This window comes from Trachypithecus francoisi, unplaced genomic scaffold, assembly GCF_009764315.1.
Source record: "Trachypithecus francoisi isolate TF-2019V2 unplaced genomic scaffold, Tfra_2.0 Lachesis_group7, whole genome shotgun sequence".
In the NCBI taxonomy this organism is placed as follows: Eukaryota; Metazoa; Chordata; class Mammalia; order Primates; family Cercopithecidae; genus Trachypithecus; species Trachypithecus francoisi.
Window position 1 is genome coordinate 87,195,376 of NW_022681472.1, and position 17,283 is coordinate 87,212,658.

Consider the following 17,283-nt stretch of genomic DNA (forward strand, 5'->3'; position numbering starts at 1 on the left):
AGACTATGTTCCCTCCTTGAGACTCAGTTTATCCATCTGTAAAATGGAAATGTAGCCACGAGCTCCCTGAAGACACAGCCGTGGTTTTCTGTACTTACTGATTGATTCCATGGTCATTTATTTGAGGCCTGCCTTGTGTCAGGCATCAAAGGATTGAAGATCCAGGAATGCAAAGTGAGGAAAACACACTCCTTACCTCTGAGTTGCTCATAGACGAATGCGGGAGGGAGGCAAGGTAGCAAGTGCTGTAGTTTGACTTTTGTTAATTGAATTTTAAACAGCCCATACATTATGATATTCTAGCATTCCCGATAAACCTTTGACATGTAGGCTTTGAACCTTTCAACCATCACTTGACATATAAATAAACCCGACAACCACATGGTGGCGCTGCATGCTAGCAAACAAAGCTTTTCCTGCAGCAGCTCCCTCTTCCTTCCCTTCCTTGGCTTTTGAGCGTTTTGAATACTTTGTTGCAGTCCTGAGAGTTCAACAGATATGCCTCAAAGGATGCTTTGGTGACAACGGGGCGAAGTGGGCAGAGACCAGCAACCCTACTGCTTTTCAACTGTAGCTGCTGTCTGCTGAGATCAGCAAATATTTAACTTCAATAAGACCTTAACAGACTCTAGCCAGTCCATTATATATTTAACAAGGGTGAGGTGGTGGGGGGGAGGGGGCAGGGAAAAGACCAGAGGGATTTTAAAATAGTTTTTGCCCCCTTAGAATATAACTCCATAAATAATGTAAATACGGTCGGTTGACTTGTGCATATTCTGCTTTTAGAACATGTTTTTGGGACAACGTGTGAATGATAACACATCTTGATCCATAACACCCTGGTGGCACACACAGGGCTGCTGGATAGGGTTGTACATGCTGTGCACTGCACAAAAGCGCTTGGTCAGGGGGGTCAACTAGATGCTGAAAAAGCCGGTGCTTGACTCTGAAGCTTGTCCTCTGCAGTGTTGCATCAACCCAAAGGAAGGAGCACTTTCTAAAATTTGTTCTCCCAGATGCCAAGCCTGCTCCATACTCTGGTGGTCCTGCATATGTACCCAGGGCTGTGGCGGGTCACTCTGCCTGTGAGCAAGGCTTGTATTTATTAGGGAAAGTGTCCCAGAGGAGAAGACAGTGTAAGTTGTACAATCACTACTCTATGGACCTATCCCAGGGTCTAGCACAAGGTCTGGTGGCTGCAAAATAAATGTTTGTTGAATGAATTTTTTTAAAAAGGGTAGAGGGTGAGTTCTTTGAGATTTTCACTCAGCTCAAGAATTCTCTAGTAATCTGGTTACTGTCTTATTGGTACAACGCTCTGCTTAGAGACTTTTTTAGCTATGCAAATTCCTAAAGCCAGTTAATTTTCAAGTTAGACCATCTCTCTCTCTGTTTGGTGGAAATTCAGTTCTGAATGATTCCTTCTCAGGCCATGAAACAAGACTGAAAATTAAGGGGGAGACAAAAGAGGTCTCCAAATGGAAAGTGATACGCCCTGAAAACTGTGGTTAGCAAAAGGCACTTCAGAGGAGCCCAGAGACCTCACTGAAATGATATCCACGTGAATGGGGCCAACATGAACTTGGACAATGTAGTCACTTTCTGCCACTTAGTATGTCAGGCATTTTATTGTGACCATCACACTGTGACAGGTTGCCAGCATGTCTGAACTTGGAGTGGCATTGCGATCTTCTAGTCCAAGCTCTTATTTTACAGGTGAGACCATTGAGGCTCAGAGCCTGGCAAATCATGGTAAGAATGTCCCACTTCCCAGGTCTCCTGACTCCCAGTCCAGCGTCATCATAATAACAGCACCTATCGGTGAGGTTGTTGTGAAGACTGAAATGAATTAATCCTTGTGAGGCACTTACAACAGTACCTGACATAGAGAAGTTGCTCAAAAGCACGAAGAATTAGAATGATGGCATCTGGCTCGGGGTTAAAAGCTCAATAAGTAGTAGCTGCTACAGTGAAGGCCTTTGTGCTGTTCCCTAATCCCCTGTAAGAGTGGAAGGCCCTATCTGGTGAATGAAGAAGAGTGATCGGTTTCGCACAGTGGATCTCTGCTTTCCTTTTGTGACACGTGTTTCAGGGGTGCATTCCCCTGGGTCGTTCTGCAGCTCAGATAAGACAGCCTGAGGGTCATGTTCCATTAACCTCCTTGAATATGTTGATTGAATGCAAATGAGCCAAAAGGACTTTATTAGAGACATAATTTTGACTCTGCTGTAATTTATATTTGCAGTAAGCTATAAGGAGGTGTGATTCGGGGGTTCTTAGGTGATGGGCAGAGCTTCAGAAGGGGAAGATGAAAAAGTTCTGGAGGTGGACAGTGGCATGATTGCACATCAATGTGAATGCACTTAATGCTCCTCAACTGGCTAACACAGTCAATATTATGTTATGTATGTTTTACCACAACTTTTCAAAAAGTAAGTGATAAACTTGATGACCTTCTTCCTTTAAACACAAAATGTCATGGATTGGGTCATTCTTTGTGTCAAGTGTTCCACTGAGCATGCCCCACTTGATGTCAGGTGACAACCCTCTAAGACTTTGGCTATCAAGGCACCTCGCTTTCCGCTATCAAGGCACCTCGCTTTCCAGATCAGGAACCGGGGCTCAGAGACGGGGAGTCACTTGCAGGGTGGCCCTTGCCCAGAAGGGGGCGCTCTGGCAATGACCAGACCCAGGTGGGCCGGTCTGACTTGTCCTGGCTCCAACACCCTAAACTGCCAGGCAGTCCTTGAGACAAACTAAGCAGCCCAGTGGTGACTCACTGCATAACTGTCACAATTATCAGTAGCACTTGCTTGGGAGGACCCTTAAGGTGGCCAGCTTCTTGCTGGGTTGTGGTGAAACACAGCAGGTGACAGCTCCCCCACTGAGTGCCAAGAAGGGAAGTCAGTGCCAGCCAGAAGGTGCCAGTTAGAAGCACACGGTCAGCCCTGGGCAACAGTGAGGATGACCCGAATCCAGGGTACATGCACATTAGGGTATCTGGGTGGGATGGCACAGGGCTGCTTCAGAAATCCAGTATCCTCCTGTTGGCCATTTCAGGCACCCTTGGCTGCGGGGCTGTGTCTACCTGGAGGAAAGACCTCCTTCTCCTAATTTGCCCAAGGAAGCCTCTGGGACTGTCATGGTCTCGTGGGTCAGTGTTGTCCTTGTAAGGCTCCCAAAGCCTTGCCTTGGTCTGTGTCCCAGGTTTGGAGTCCCGGCTTCCCAAGCTGTCTCCCAATGGCCCGTCTCATGGCAGCATAGCCAGTGTTTGATCCCAAGGCCTTGCTGTGCGGACAGACCTGGGCTGGGGCGGGGAGTTCAGGCTCTGCCTTTTGCTTGTCGAGTGCCCTGAGCCAGGGCACTCATTTTCCTGGGCAGTGAAATGCATATAATGGTGTTTTTTCATCAGAGAATCATGAGGCTTAAATGTGATAAGTCTTATAAAGGTAGAACACCATCTCTGGCACGTGCTCCGTGCTCCGTGAGGACTGCCCACAATTAATGCTGATTGTGTTTCCACAGCAGGTGCCCGAGGCAGGGTCATTGCCCCACACAGGCTTGTAGAATTCTCACTAATGTGAAGAGGTGGATTTTTCCCCCAGGTAAATTCGCCAGGTGCTATCTGTCTGGCACTGCATCTTTTCACAGACAGGGTCAGAGCGATTTGGGTTTCTAGCTATATTCTGGAGCAACATCCAGGTCTCAGACAGCCCTAAGAGCATCCCCCCGCAAACCTTATCCTCCAATCATTTATCTTCTCATTTCCCCTCCATTCTTCTCTCCCTTCCTCCCTCTTTCCCTCTGTCCCTCCCTCCCTTCTACCCTCTGCCTCCCTTCTTTTCTTCCTTCATCAATTTCTCCCTCTTTTTTCCCTCCCTTACTTCCTCCTGCTCTTTCTGCTTCCTTCCGTCTCCCACCCATTTCCTTCCCTCCCTGCCTCTTTTCCTCTATCCCTCCCTCTCCCCCTCCTTCCCTTTCTCCCTCCCTCCTTCTCTTGGCTCCCATTCATTTGCCTCCTTTGCTTGCTGTCTTCCTCCCTCCCTCCCTCCCCTGTTCTCTGTCTCCCCAACCATCAGGAATAACAGGTGCCTACCGTGAAGGTTCCACTGGAGTGCAGCTGGATGAATGATGCTAGGGTTTGAACAGGTGCAGACTGAGTCCTTTATACCCCAAGAAAAGACCCTTAGCCATGTGATGCCTCTCCCCACTCCTCACATCAAGAAGGAAGCCTTTCATGAATGTTGGCAGGTGGGCTGCCTGTGAAGGGAGGAGGCATCATAATACTATAGCTTGGAACAGGTGAAGGCTCCATATTAAGAGGCCCCATCTTGAGCCTCATCTTGAGCCTCAGAGGAGACCAGGCTCTAATTAGAGAACAATGGGTTCCCTGTTCTACCCCACCTCCCCTCAAAGGCTAGGAGGCCCATGGATTATGTCTCAGGGTCATCATGGGAACTCTCAGGGGATGAAAGACTGATGAAAGTCACGTGGGCTCTCCTGCAAGATAAAGGGCTGGCTTTGTCTGGTCTAGTTCATTCTTCAGCAAGAGGATCTCTAGCATGATTTTTTTTTATGTGTTATTGGCCTCAGACCTGGGAATTTAATGCTTCTTTCCTTTAGGGCTTTTCTGCCCAAGCTGTGGGGTAGGGTGAGGTGGGGCTTTATAATCAGACACCCTAGGTTCTTCTGCCAGTCCTGCTACTGAGTAGCAGTGTGACCTTGAGCTGGTCACTGCTCAGCTTTAGCTTCCACATCTGTTAAATGGGCTTAATCCTACTAGGATTGTGAGGATGAAGAAAGCCATGTATAGTGTGAGGTATGGAGGCTCATTCAGTCCTAGTTCTTTCTATCGCTTCTTCATATCCCCTTGCCAAGTGTTTCCTTTCCTGATTTTAACAAGGAAAATTGGCATTTATTGAGTGTGTGTAATGTACCACAAATGTTTTATAGGATTTTGCCCTCATCATCCCTGCAGCAGCTCTTCCACTGCTGCTTTCATAATCCTAGGAGCAACGGTGAATTAGCTCCACTTTACAGATGAGAAAAAACGGTGTCATTGAGGTTGAGGCATTGTAAAGGGTCATGTGTGATGGGAGCATTCTGGAATGCAGGTTCGCCTGGCTAAGAACCCTCTGAGTTGCTCTCTCTATGGCCGCCTCCTGCAGAAGCAGGACTCTTCAAATGATTAAATCAGGGTGCATTTGAGTCTCTATGGAAGAACCCATTGAAGGGCTTCTTCAAATAAGTAATTACTCTCGTGCATTGATGCTTGTGTTTGTAGATCATTAACTGTTGTTCAGCATCTCATGTGATTTGAGGAATGAAGATGCATTGTCTGTAATCTTTTCTCATTAGCACCGAAGACCCACCATCTCCAAAATGAGTAAGCCCATGGGCATCTATGGCTCAGTGTAGCAAAATCCATCTTTTCAGCATCTTAAGAGCATGGCTGAGATTGTTGTTATGCTCAAGAGCATAACTGAGATTGTTATGACGCCTGAGCAATGCGAAGGCATAACAATCAGCATAGGTATCTTGTTCGAGACATTTCATGGGGTTCTGAGAAGGATCATTTTTTCCCCATAGCTTACAACAGAGTATCTTAATCTTAGCACTGTTGACATTTGGGCCAAATTATTCTCTTTTTTTAGGAATTGTCCCGAGCATTGCGATATCACAGGTCTCTACTCAACAGATGCCAGTAGCACTCCCTACCTTGTTGTGACAACCAAAAATGTCTCCAAACGTTGCCAAGTGTCCCCTGGGGACCAAATTACCCCTGATTGAAAACCACTGGCCTTCAATATCCCTGGAACCTTGGCTTTTACCATTCTGTTGGTGGAATAAGATGAGAGTGAAGTTTTCACAAGAACCCAGACATAAGAGGAAAAAGTCTGTTCTAAACGAGAGTTTAAAATTTTAGATTTCATTATGATAGCACCTAAATGTCTCCTTCACACAAACCCACAGCACTAGTGCACTTGTGCAGAAATAGGGACACGGACACACACACACACACACACACACACAAACACTTAGAGCCATGCACTGGGGCCAAGAAACAAACGATCTTTCTCCTCTCTCTCCCTCCTCCTCCCTGTTTCCCTCTCCTCTTTCCCTTCCCTTCCTTCCTTTCCCTCTCCCTCATCTTCTCCCTCTTCCTCCCTCCTTCTTTCTGTCCCTCTCTTTCTTTCTCTTGACAACTTAGCTGATCTTCTGGGCATGAATGAAATAAACAGAAATGCGCCTGCACCTTTGCTACCTGGAAGAAAGCAGTTTAATGACGTTACGCATGTAACTGCACAGTCTCCTTCATCAGAGCAGATACAGTCACTGTCCCATCTCTTTCACCTCATCTGTTAACCACTGGTGGCCACATACACACAAATTAGTAGGAGCTCCAGATCAATAGCACCCCCTGAGGCTTTCTTATTGCCCTAGCTATCCCTAAATCAGGACACATTCAGCTCAGAAGGGGTCAAACCTCCTATGAACTCCAGGAGACCAGTTGGACTCCAGGCAGTGGTCAGCCACTCCTGGGCCCTGTTTTCCTCCTGCCATTGCTGCTGTTGTGGCTGATGGTGTGACTGTAGAAAACTGGCCCCAGGGAGTCCTCTGAGCCTTTGTTCTTGATGCTAGGCCAGATCCCTGCATAAGCCTCAGAGGTATTCTGCATTTGAACTTCTTAAAGATTATAGTCATGCTCAGTCATTATTCCCAAAGTATGGGGTAACTGGGTCCACACGGGTTTCCCCACAAGTGAATAGCCCCAGTCTTGGGCCCAAGCCATCCATCCATTCTTCACCTTTCTTGATGATAAGTTACTCTTTGGGGAACCTTGAGGACCCTTCCCTGTCAAAGGTCCTTAATTAATATCCATGCAAGGGTTCAATCAAGTTAACCCATACTCAGTGAGTTTGCTTGGTTCCTATCCAGGTAGAAGTCCCTTTGCCTCTCAGAAAATTTGCTGCATCCTCTTCATCTTTTCAAAAGTCATGACAACATATATTTGTGAGCCTGACATTGGCATAACTTGGAGAGTCTTTCAAGTGTTCTGGAGAATAAAAAGAAATCTTTCTGCATATGATTAGAAAGAGAAATGTCTGGCTGCTCCTCTCTCCAATGTCCAAGTTCTACCTCCCCAGGTACCCTGTGGTTCACAGGAGTGCCAGGGCACTCAGGGGTCTTCCAATGGAGGAAACTGTTTTCTATTTAGACAAACAGAAAGTGACTCTCCTCACCCAAGGGCAGCCATAGATCACAAAAGGGTAAAAAAACGGATGGCCCAGCAGAGTCCTAAGGCAAGAGAGTGGAGAAGGAGCACCAAGCACATCAGGAGAAGAGTTGTCCCTGGTAATGAGGAATAAGGGGTCTGTGCAGGGCCACTAGAGAGAGCACACATGCTTTACAAGGAGACTCAGCATCGATAGGGATACTGGAGCAACCGCAAACCTGAACATAGTGAAAAAGGAACCTGATGCAATGAAGGTGACACCTCAGTATATGGGGATGCAGAAGAAAGTTGACTCCACAGATGAGCTCAAACCCTGCACCTTTCAAAGGAAGGCCTGGTCCTTGACCAGCTCCTGGGGAATCCCCTCTAGACCCTTGGAATATCCTGCCTGATGAGTGTCTCTTGTACCTGAGGCTTTGGGCCATGACAGATAGTTGATGTTAACAATATGATTTATGGCGGGGCCTCAGGTCATGCAGTACCAGTTTGACCTCTAGAGGGACTGGAGACTGAATAACTAAGTTTAGCCATGCAAGCCATGAAGGCACTCCATACCTACTCCATACCCCCACATATCCCCTGGACACCAAAACTTGGATGAGATTTCCTGGCTGACAATACTCCATATGTGTTGTTAAACATTGTTGCTGGGAGGATTAGAGACTGACTGTGCAACCCCACTGAAAGCTTGTGCCTGGGCTCTCTTGGAGTCTCTCTAGAGGTGCCTCTCACCTTTGCTGCTTTTCATCTGCATTCTTTTGCTGTCATAAATGCTAAATGTGCATATAACAGTTTTCCCAACCTCTGAGTTCTACTCGTGAATCATTGAACTTGAGGGTGCCCGTGGGGACCTCTGAATCCAGTGGGTCACACAGAAGAGGAATCAAGACAAGATATCAATGAAAATAACTCTCTAAACCTCCTCCTAATGATAAAGTTTTCATTCTTGCCCACCTAGGGAGGCTTGGAAGATTATACAGTTCCCATACTATGGCAGATCTGATTGGTTGTACATGTTTTAGTTAACTGTATAGAAACAGTATATGTGAATCTCTCTACAGTACAAATTCAATTTTAATTTATGCTTTTGTTGTCTTTCAAGTCTCAAGTTTAAGTCACCTCAGGTATTATGTCAGAGTGTCCGTGACTGAACTGGTTTGTGCAGGCTAGCGTGCCCACACATCCCCAGTTTTTAAATTGTCAGGGTTGCCTCAAGCTTTGTAGGAGTTTCTTGAGCATGGACACTAGATTTCCATGACTTGAAGCAGGCAGGGAGTCCAGTGTTACTGTATTAATTGTGAGGCCTCTAACAAGAAACCTTCTACCTTCAATGTTTTGCACATATTCATAGGAGGGGGAAAATGCTACTTCCAAGAATAACCACTTTCAATTAATTGATGATCTAGCTGGAGCCTCAGTGAATTCTTCAAATGTAGCCCACTTGGGAGAAGAGCCAGGGTGATAGTGCATTTCCTGAAGTCATTGTTATGCCCTAGTGTTATTTTCAAGTTCTCACACAGACTTGCAGATATTCTCAAGGCATTTTTGCTTTAAGGCTGAAAAAAAAAAGCAGAAGAAGAAGGAACTCAAGGTACTGAGACATAAACACTGTAGAGACATAAATTAAACCCTGTTGGCACCAATGGTCTAGGCTCTTCCAGAGAGCAAGTGTGGGGCAGGGCGCCGGACAGGGGTCACTAGGGGTGAGTCTCAGAGGGTGGAAAGGACTCGTGCAAGACCCCATTGCTAGTTAGCAGCAAAGTTGAGTGCGGAGCAGCCCCTATTTCTCCATTCACTGCCCAGTGCTCTTTTCCAAAACCCAGCTGTATCTAACACATCTCTACAGCTTGTACGAGGCTAATTTAAACTCATTAATAAGTTGTTCAGTAAATGTAATATGTTGTGTGCACAGAGATTTTAATGTGGCGAGGACAAAAGAACTATTGAATTATGTGTTTGCAAGATTTCCTATTTCCTCTCCTCATACCAGATAAAGAGATTTCTGTCTTTGATTTCTGACTACCCCCCATCCCCATTCTTAATGCCTGTATTTTTTCTTTTCTTTTTTTTTTTTTTTTTTGGTCATGTCATGCAGGATGAAGGTGATGATAGAAAGAGAAGACAGGAAAGATGAGATGGTGGACTTGCGCAAGAAATAAGGACCCTGTGTTTGGGAAAGAAAAAAATAATGGAGGCAGAAGGAAAGCAAAATAAGCAGAAGAGGTAAATGGAAACACAGAGAAGAGCCAGAAAGCCTGATTTTCGGAGAGCTACTGAGTGATAAGTTGAAAAATGAAATAAAAAGAGAAGTTTTAAGATGATGGCTTGTGAGAAGTGAGAAATAGTGGAGGGCAGAAAGAATAAGAAGAGTTTCTAAGAAGTGTTGACATGGATCCCAGGGATCCCAGCTGGTATTCTTCAGGACACAAATGGAAATATTGGGTTGTTACATACACTGTTTTGTTTGCTTGTTCAAATGTAAAACATTGCCAAGACTGAGCCCTATGAGTGCCCGGCTTGTATTTGGGTTATAGTAAGAAGGGATTTTCCATACAGTTTAATGTAATGCCATGATATTTAGAAGACCGGAGTCTCTTGAAGTGGTTCAGGTAGATGGCATGATAAAAATGGCCAAACTATTGGTTTTGGGACTTTGTTTGCAGAGGTGAGAAGAAAAAACAAAGCTGATACCTGGAATATCTGGGAATAAATGAAGCCTTGAAGCTACCAGGGACAAGAAGAGAGGTACCATAATGAAACCTAAATTCTAGTACTTCACGGTGCCTTCTTTTGCATGAATTATTTGTATGCATTTTTCCTTCGGTCAATAATTTCAGTATTTGTGTGGGGGTTGTCCTTTGTTTTATTTTTATTTGTCTTTTTAGCTTACATGGGAGCTCTGTGGCTAAGAGATTTGCCCGAATTTATGCAGAGAACAACAGTGCTTGGTCAGGCTGACTCCTGCTGTGTTTTTCCCTTGACCTTATTGTAAACATCATGCTGTTAGCTGAGAATAAGAAAAATCCTAGATGCTCTTTGCCCAGATTAATGAGGTCTAGATGAGCTACAGCATTCTGAGGACATCTGGGAATCACTCAGAGTTACAGGACCCTTTTGTGTAATGCATTCACTGCAAAATTACAACATAGTCAAGCTGTGTACTTACTGTGTGAGTGGGAAACCCTTTTCATCCTCTGACAGATATATGTTGCATTCTTCAGAAACCAGGAATAGTTTTCAAGACAGTATCTAAAGATTTAAATCAGAGCAAGGAGCAATGACAATCCTGTGATGGCTATTAGAAGACAACCAGAGTTTTAAAGGTAAGCACATAAACATGAACTATATGGCCAGTTATTCACAGCAAGGAACCCTCTGCCCATCTTTAAAGGGTGTCAGAGAAGAGATAGGAAAGAAGGCTGGGTAGGAAGAAGTTCAGACTTTGGGGCCAGCAGGACTTATTTTTAGAACTAGCCCCACTACGTACTAGGATGCACGACTTCAGGGTGATAACTTAATTCTCTGGACTTTAGTTTCCTCATATATAAATGAAAGGCAATGATAGAACCTATACTTGCAGGTTATATGAGGATAAGATAACATACGTAAAGTTCCTGAACAGTACCCAGCATGCAAGAGGTGCTCAATACCTGGTGACACTTGTCTGTTTGTTCACTTATTTATTTGAGTGGGAGATGAAGAGAGAGAGAGTGGAGTGCTGCTATCATTACTAGTGCAGTAAACACTTTGCAAAATAACATTCTGTTCTTGGTCAGGGGCGGCAGGAGCTGCATCAATGGGCTGTGGTGAAAAGATCACTCACCCAATTAATAGGAAGAAGAGTTTTCAGTGCAGGCTGTGTCAGCTAGCTCATTGTATGACTCTGGGAATTCACTTCTTTCAGTCTCTCACCTGATACGTGAGGAGGTTGGGCTAAACATTCTCTGATTTCTCTTCCGTCTCTATCATTCTGTGATTCTAGCACACCCTAGAGAGTTGTGCAACTAATTGCTCAAGTCAAGCTTGTGGCAGAGATTTTCCACAGCCTATCACCCTCAATTCATAGGAAAGCGCAAAGCTGAGGCAACTGAGGCACAAGATTAAATGACTTCCCCAAGGGCTTTCTGGTGGTAGTATTGGATTTTAACCCGAGTAACTCACTTTCTGCCAGAACACACTGCCATTCTGGTAGGCAATAAGATCAATATTTGAGTCAGGACCCTGCCAGGAAAACAGGACTTGGTGGTTCTATAGAGGGACTTTAATATGGTGAATCAGTGATACAGGGCTGAAAGAACCAATAGGGGAAGTTGTGGTAACCCCGCATTAGCAGCCACAGGGAGTTGCTAGGCCTGAAAGGACAGACGGAGAAAGTATTGTGGCCAAAGCACAGAGGGCAATGGCCTCTGGTGGCAGCGGGGACCACAGAGCTGAGGCTGTCATGAGGACTCCTTGTGGAAACCGGAACCACAGAGAAGATAGAGCCACTCCTGGAAATATTGCCCAAAGCAGAAAGGCAGGGGGAGAAATTCCCTGGTTTCTCCCTTCTACTGCCCTCCAATCTCCTCTCAGTATCTTCTACGGGATGAATTCACAGGAATTCACAGGCAACGTGTTCTGGGAAAGGTAGTTTGCACAAGTCAGCCCCCTTTCATTAAAGAACCAACTAGAGAAAGGGCAGGAAATGGAACCAAGTGTGAAGAGGTGAGTGAGGAACACATGCAGGATGCTTTTTGTGAGCCTACAACCTGTACTCTTATGGAGACCTTTCCAAAGTTCCAGAGACAGGATGTCAAGGTTGGCCAACTCAACAGGTGACATGGCCACTAGATATCTGGTTAGCACAGTTACAACACGTCAAGTGTGATAGCAGTGGGATTCTCACTTGGCTGTGGGAGTGAACGAGACAGCAAGCACAACAGTGTCTTAATCAGCAACCATCGAGCGCAGCGTTCCAGGTACCGTGCAGGAACAATTCGATACATTATTTCATTTCATTTCATCTTGTTCTCACAACACTGTCAATATAAGTAATAATGGTGCTACTCTTTTATATGAATGGTGTTCCTGGAGTTGTGCAACATGTGGCCTAGAATGTAGGCAGGACCATACCCATTTTGCAGATGAACAAACTGAGGTCCAGAGATTGAATGACTAACTGGAGACCACATAGCTTGTAAGTGGCAGAGACTAAATTTAAACCCAGGCCTGCCTGGCTTCAAGCCCTGCCCTCTCTATAGCACACTAAGCTACCTACTAGCTTTGGGGGCCTTGGTTCTATGGTCGAATACTATTCCTTCTTAGCTAGTGTAACAATCTGCAAGTCATACTTTCTAACAACAGCAACAAAACTTCTTAGAAAGCTTCTGTGATAGAAGATATCAAGCAATTTTGGGACATGATCTGCTTCAGAAGTTCATATTGCTACATGGACTACATCATCTAAACTGAGATGCTCTGTGAAACTGCCAAGTGTGAGACCAGGATTTAAGTTGCAGCAACCACAGAAACATGACCCACACCTTCATGAGCCAAAAAGCTGCCATTCTGTGCCTGAATTCACTTTGAGAGGGTACACGGCTCTCAGGATGAATGGGAATCTTGCCTCTATGATCAGGAGAGAAACTATTTAAACACGACATGTCCCATCCCCAAGTTTCCTGGCAGAGGCATCACCTGCAAGTGGTAAATGAGCAATAGATAAATGCCCATGGTTATTACTTACAGGGGATGGAGTCAAAATCCTGTTCATAACAAGAATATGTATTCCTCACATGGACTGGAGAAGGCATTTCCTTGTGGAAAAGGCTAGATGGTTAGAAGAAAATTAGTTGTTAAGGTGGCCTATTTTGTTCATCTTCTGTTCTTCAGGGCAGACTTAAGCAGCAACGCCATGGTTAGGATGAGCTGAAACTAGTGTTGAAGCACCCATTATTATACCAGCCCCTTGTAGGTATGCCCATCTAAATTCCTAGCAGAACAGAGCTGCTGCATGCACTGTGGAGTCAGCAGCAGCCTGAATAGAGGAGGAGCCATGGACACTTGACTGGGGCCTGAGGTAGCAGTTTGTAAGTCACCAGGGACTGCAGCTTTGTTATTCTCCAAGGAGTGTGCCCCAAGAATGGTTCTGGGGACCCTAAATAAGAAAGATTTCAAGAGATGACCCTGGGAGGGAGATGATGTGAAGAGAATGGGAGTTTAGAGTATCTCAGTTTAAAAATGGACAGGATTTAGAGGGCTGGACTTCAAGAATGCTGTTTTATTTACTCTGAACAAGAAGAGAGTAGAAAGCTTGGAGAAGGGACAGATGGAGCTCTAGAGTGTAAGTCAAAGAGAGCATGTAATAGGTGACCCAGGTGCTTAAAAGGCAAGGTAGTCCTGAATAGGGACATGCCAGAGACTTGGTCTCCTATCTTTGCTGCAGCTACATTGAACATCTCAGTGGTCCTTAGATGCTCCAGGCTGCCCATCACTCCATCTTTGCAGATGCTATTTCTTTTGCCTGGGAAACTCCTATTCCTCCATAAAACCCTATTAGTTATTTCTCCTGGGATCCCATAGCATGTTATTCAAGCCGGCTCAGCACTTGGCAGCTGCTTTGAAATTTGTCTTTTTACATTGCCAACTTTCCCACCAGTGTTTTTTTTTTTTTTTTAAATCACAGAGCCTATGTTCAACAAACATACTAAGTAATGCCATCTCCCCTACTCTAGTATTCTTGGCCTATATTCAGTGTATGAGTTTATGGAAAAATTTACTCGTCAGTGAAAATACACAGAAAAGAAGGGACAAGCCCAAGCAAACAGGTGCTTCATTGCTCTAAATGTAAACTCAAACTTCTCTCTGAAAATGTATGTCTTTTTCATTGATTCATTCAGCCATTATTTGCAATATGAATGTTTTCAAATGTGATATTTTCCAACGGGATATGATTAACACGTTTTTGCCTGGTTATGTGACTTGGTTCTATTACCTGTAATGCTGTATTTTGATTTGTGTTTATGACCACTTCTTCCTTCCAACTATGAAAGCCTCAGTTTCTGAGGCTATTTCTGATTCATCTTTAGATCCCATGGCTTAGCACAGAGCATCACAGATATACAGCAGAGACCCAATACATGTTGTTGGTTAAGTTAGTGAGTAAAAGATATCCTAAAGTGGGCTTATCCTAGACAATACAGAAAGTATTGTGTGTAAGTTTTTTTAGAATAAACCTGTGCTTTGGGCCTGTGGGTCTTGCTTATTGCCCTCTGTGAGTGGAGGAAATGTTCGTACTGACTGGGGGATCAAAGATTACAACTGGAAAGGGGTCATGTAAAATGGCTGCCCACCTGGGCTTGAGACTCCAAGGCAGAAATTTTAAAAGCTAATGGATCTTGAGAGTAGTCTTTGAAAATAACATTAAAGACATGAGAGATTGGTACCCAGACCACTGGAGCAGGAGTATTCATCTAGGTAATTTAGTTTTGGGCTTACAGCCAAGAATAAATCCCAGAAGAAAGAACAGTATGTCAGCATTGTAGGACAGAAAATGTCCATGCCTAGACCTTCTTAATATAAAACAGTAAGTTTTCCAACTTATTTTGCTGGTGGGTGATTGGTAGGGATTTATGAAAGAACTGGAATTTAGATAGACATATCTTCTAATTATTCTCTCCTAGCAAATCTCACCAGGCTGAGGGCATTTGGATTAAAGAACCACTCAAGATCCTCTGCCATAATTCCACTTGACATGACACAAGTCAACTTAACTCAACACAACACAACTCAATATAGCTTAATTAATCTAAACTCAACACAACTCAACTTAACTCAAACTCATCTCAACCCAACACAGCTCAACTCATCTCAACTCATTACAATTCAACTCAACTCATCTCATCACAGCTCAACTCATCACAACTCAAGTCATCTGAACTTAATATAACTCAAGTCATCCCAACTCAACACAACTCAGCTCATCTCAACTCATTACAACTCAACTCAACTCATCTCAACACAATTCGTCTCATCACAACTCAATTCAGCTCAACTCATCACAACTGCAGTAATCTCAACTCATCACAGCTCAAGTCGTCTCAATTCCAACACAGCTCAACTCATCACAACTCCAATTCAACTCAACTCAACTCAACTCAACTCAACTCAACTCAACTTCAATTCAACTAAACTCGATTATACTTATTGTGTCAGGCACTGCACTTGGTTCTGGGGACCAGCTATGAACGAGATTCCATCACGAATCTCAAGGATGTGACTGTCTAGTAAAGGACTCACTGGAGAGTCCCTTTCCTTGAGGTACCCCCTGCCACCTGTCTGTGGATTGCTTATTGCCTGACTGCCTTGTGGCCTGCAGAAAAGCCACACAAAATAAAAACTATAAACATTGGACCTGAAAAGAAGCCACTAGGCCAGGTTACCTCATGTCCTCTGTCCTGGGACTCCTCTGGCCCATGCAGAGGCACTGCTGGAAGAAGTGGCACAGCTCCATCAGGCACAGATTGAGCCTCTGAATAGCCAGGGTGAGAGGAGCGGCAGCCATGGCTCCCACCTTGAAGAGCGGCTGAGGACACCCTAGAAGATGCAATCCCAGACCAATCAAATCAGTAAGAGTTTAGCAAGTATCTTCTCTTTGTTAAGCCCTGCACCAGGTGAATATAGTCTTGTCCTGATCTCAGGTAGCTCTGAGACAGTCAGGTAAACATAGCATTCCTCACCATTACCCAATAAAGCTACTGTGGCGTTTTAAGAGACAGGTGGAAAGAAGGTGGTGATCAAGTTCCTGGAGGAAAACAGATAGTTTCACTGAGAAGCAAATATTAAACAGAGATCTAAGACGTTGAACAGAAATGCATCAGGTGGAGGACATTTCTGATGTAAGGGACAGAGCATACAATGACTCTGCATGATGCAAGGGGATGACTTGCTGAGGGGGATTGGAGAAAACTTTGAGTACAGGGGGTATGAAGTATGTATATGCATGTGTGTGCACAGGGTGCATGTGTGTGTATATGTGCATGCATGTGAGAGCATATGGATATGTGTTTGCCTGTGCGTGAGCATGTGTGTGCATGTGCATGTGTATATGAGTGTAAGAAGGAAAGAAGGAAGGGCAGGTTGAAAGATGAGACTGGCATGCTGGGTCACTGGAGAGTCAGGCTCTGAGTTTGTGAGTTCTCTGTTTCCATCAAGTAAAAGTTAATTATGTTTCCGCGAACCAGATTTTTCAGTGTTGTTTAATTTTTAGTTTTTAGGAGAAGGAAGGCCAAAGATAAAAGAAGGAGAGAACAAATTATTTTTAATAAAAATTCCAAATCATTGGGATCTGCTGAGGCTCAGAAAGCCACCTATGGGTATACCTACATTTCCTTATTGGAAAATAGGAAGACCCATTCCTATCATATAGGATGACTGGAAGGATTAAATGAGACCATTTATTTAAAGTATATTGCATATTGCAAAGTTGTTGGCATGAAACAAACAATAAATAATAGCAATTATTACTATTTATTAAAAATGTTTTGAGCTCCACTGCAAGCTAGGCACTGTTGACAGCCACTAGAGCTACCACAATGAATAAGAAGAAAAAGGGCCTTCCTCTCACAGAGCTTACTTTCTAGGGACTAGAAGGTTTTATTACAATATTACTAATAATCTTCCAACAAAGGTTCACTAATCACTATCAGGAAAAATTATCTAAAACCTGGAAATGAACAAAAAGGATTACTGAATAGCCTTTTAATGCAGTTTTGGTTGTTGTCTAGCAGACTCTCTGGGGACTGTCTGGGTAAAAAGAATTGTGCACCATTAATTGACTTTCTATTGAATGGGTGATTTTACAACTATCAAGAGGTAGATGTTAACTGATAGCAATATAAATAATTCTTGTCTAAGAGCAATGCTAATGATTTCTGTCCATAGCAATGTAAATGAATTTTGTCTGGTAGAGGTGCAATTGATTTTTGTCCAGTAAAAAAAAAAAAGAGTTTATTGCTGTGGGATATCAATTCATTTGAGAATTCCTTTGACTGACTACATAAATCTTT

General features: G+C 44.1%; 2 protein-coding genes across 2 annotated transcripts in view; both read right to left on the reverse strand.

The window, feature by feature from the left end:
* Positions 1-4,132, reverse strand: part of OC90 (otoconin 90) — a 36,885-nt gene extending 32,753 nt beyond the window's left edge. Inside the window, exon 1 of the mRNA XM_033203009.1 lies at positions 4,097-4,132. The gene's annotated coding sequence lies outside the window, so the exon portion shown is untranslated. The remainder of the gene's footprint in view (positions 1-4,096) is intronic.
* A 2,131-nt stretch (positions 4,133-6,263) lies between these two features.
* Positions 6,264-17,283, reverse strand: part of HHLA1 (HERV-H LTR-associating 1) — a 39,686-nt gene continuing 28,666 nt past the window's right edge. The window contains exons 14-16 of the mRNA XM_033202757.1: positions 15,658-15,811; positions 10,404-10,486; positions 6,264-8,793 (exon numbers count right to left, since the gene is read on the reverse strand). Coding sequence (XP_033058648.1) covers positions 8,750-8,793; positions 10,404-10,486; positions 15,658-15,811 — 281 coding nt within the window. The 3' untranslated portion in view covers positions 6,264-8,749. The remainder of the gene's footprint in view (positions 8,794-10,403; positions 10,487-15,657; positions 15,812-17,283) is intronic.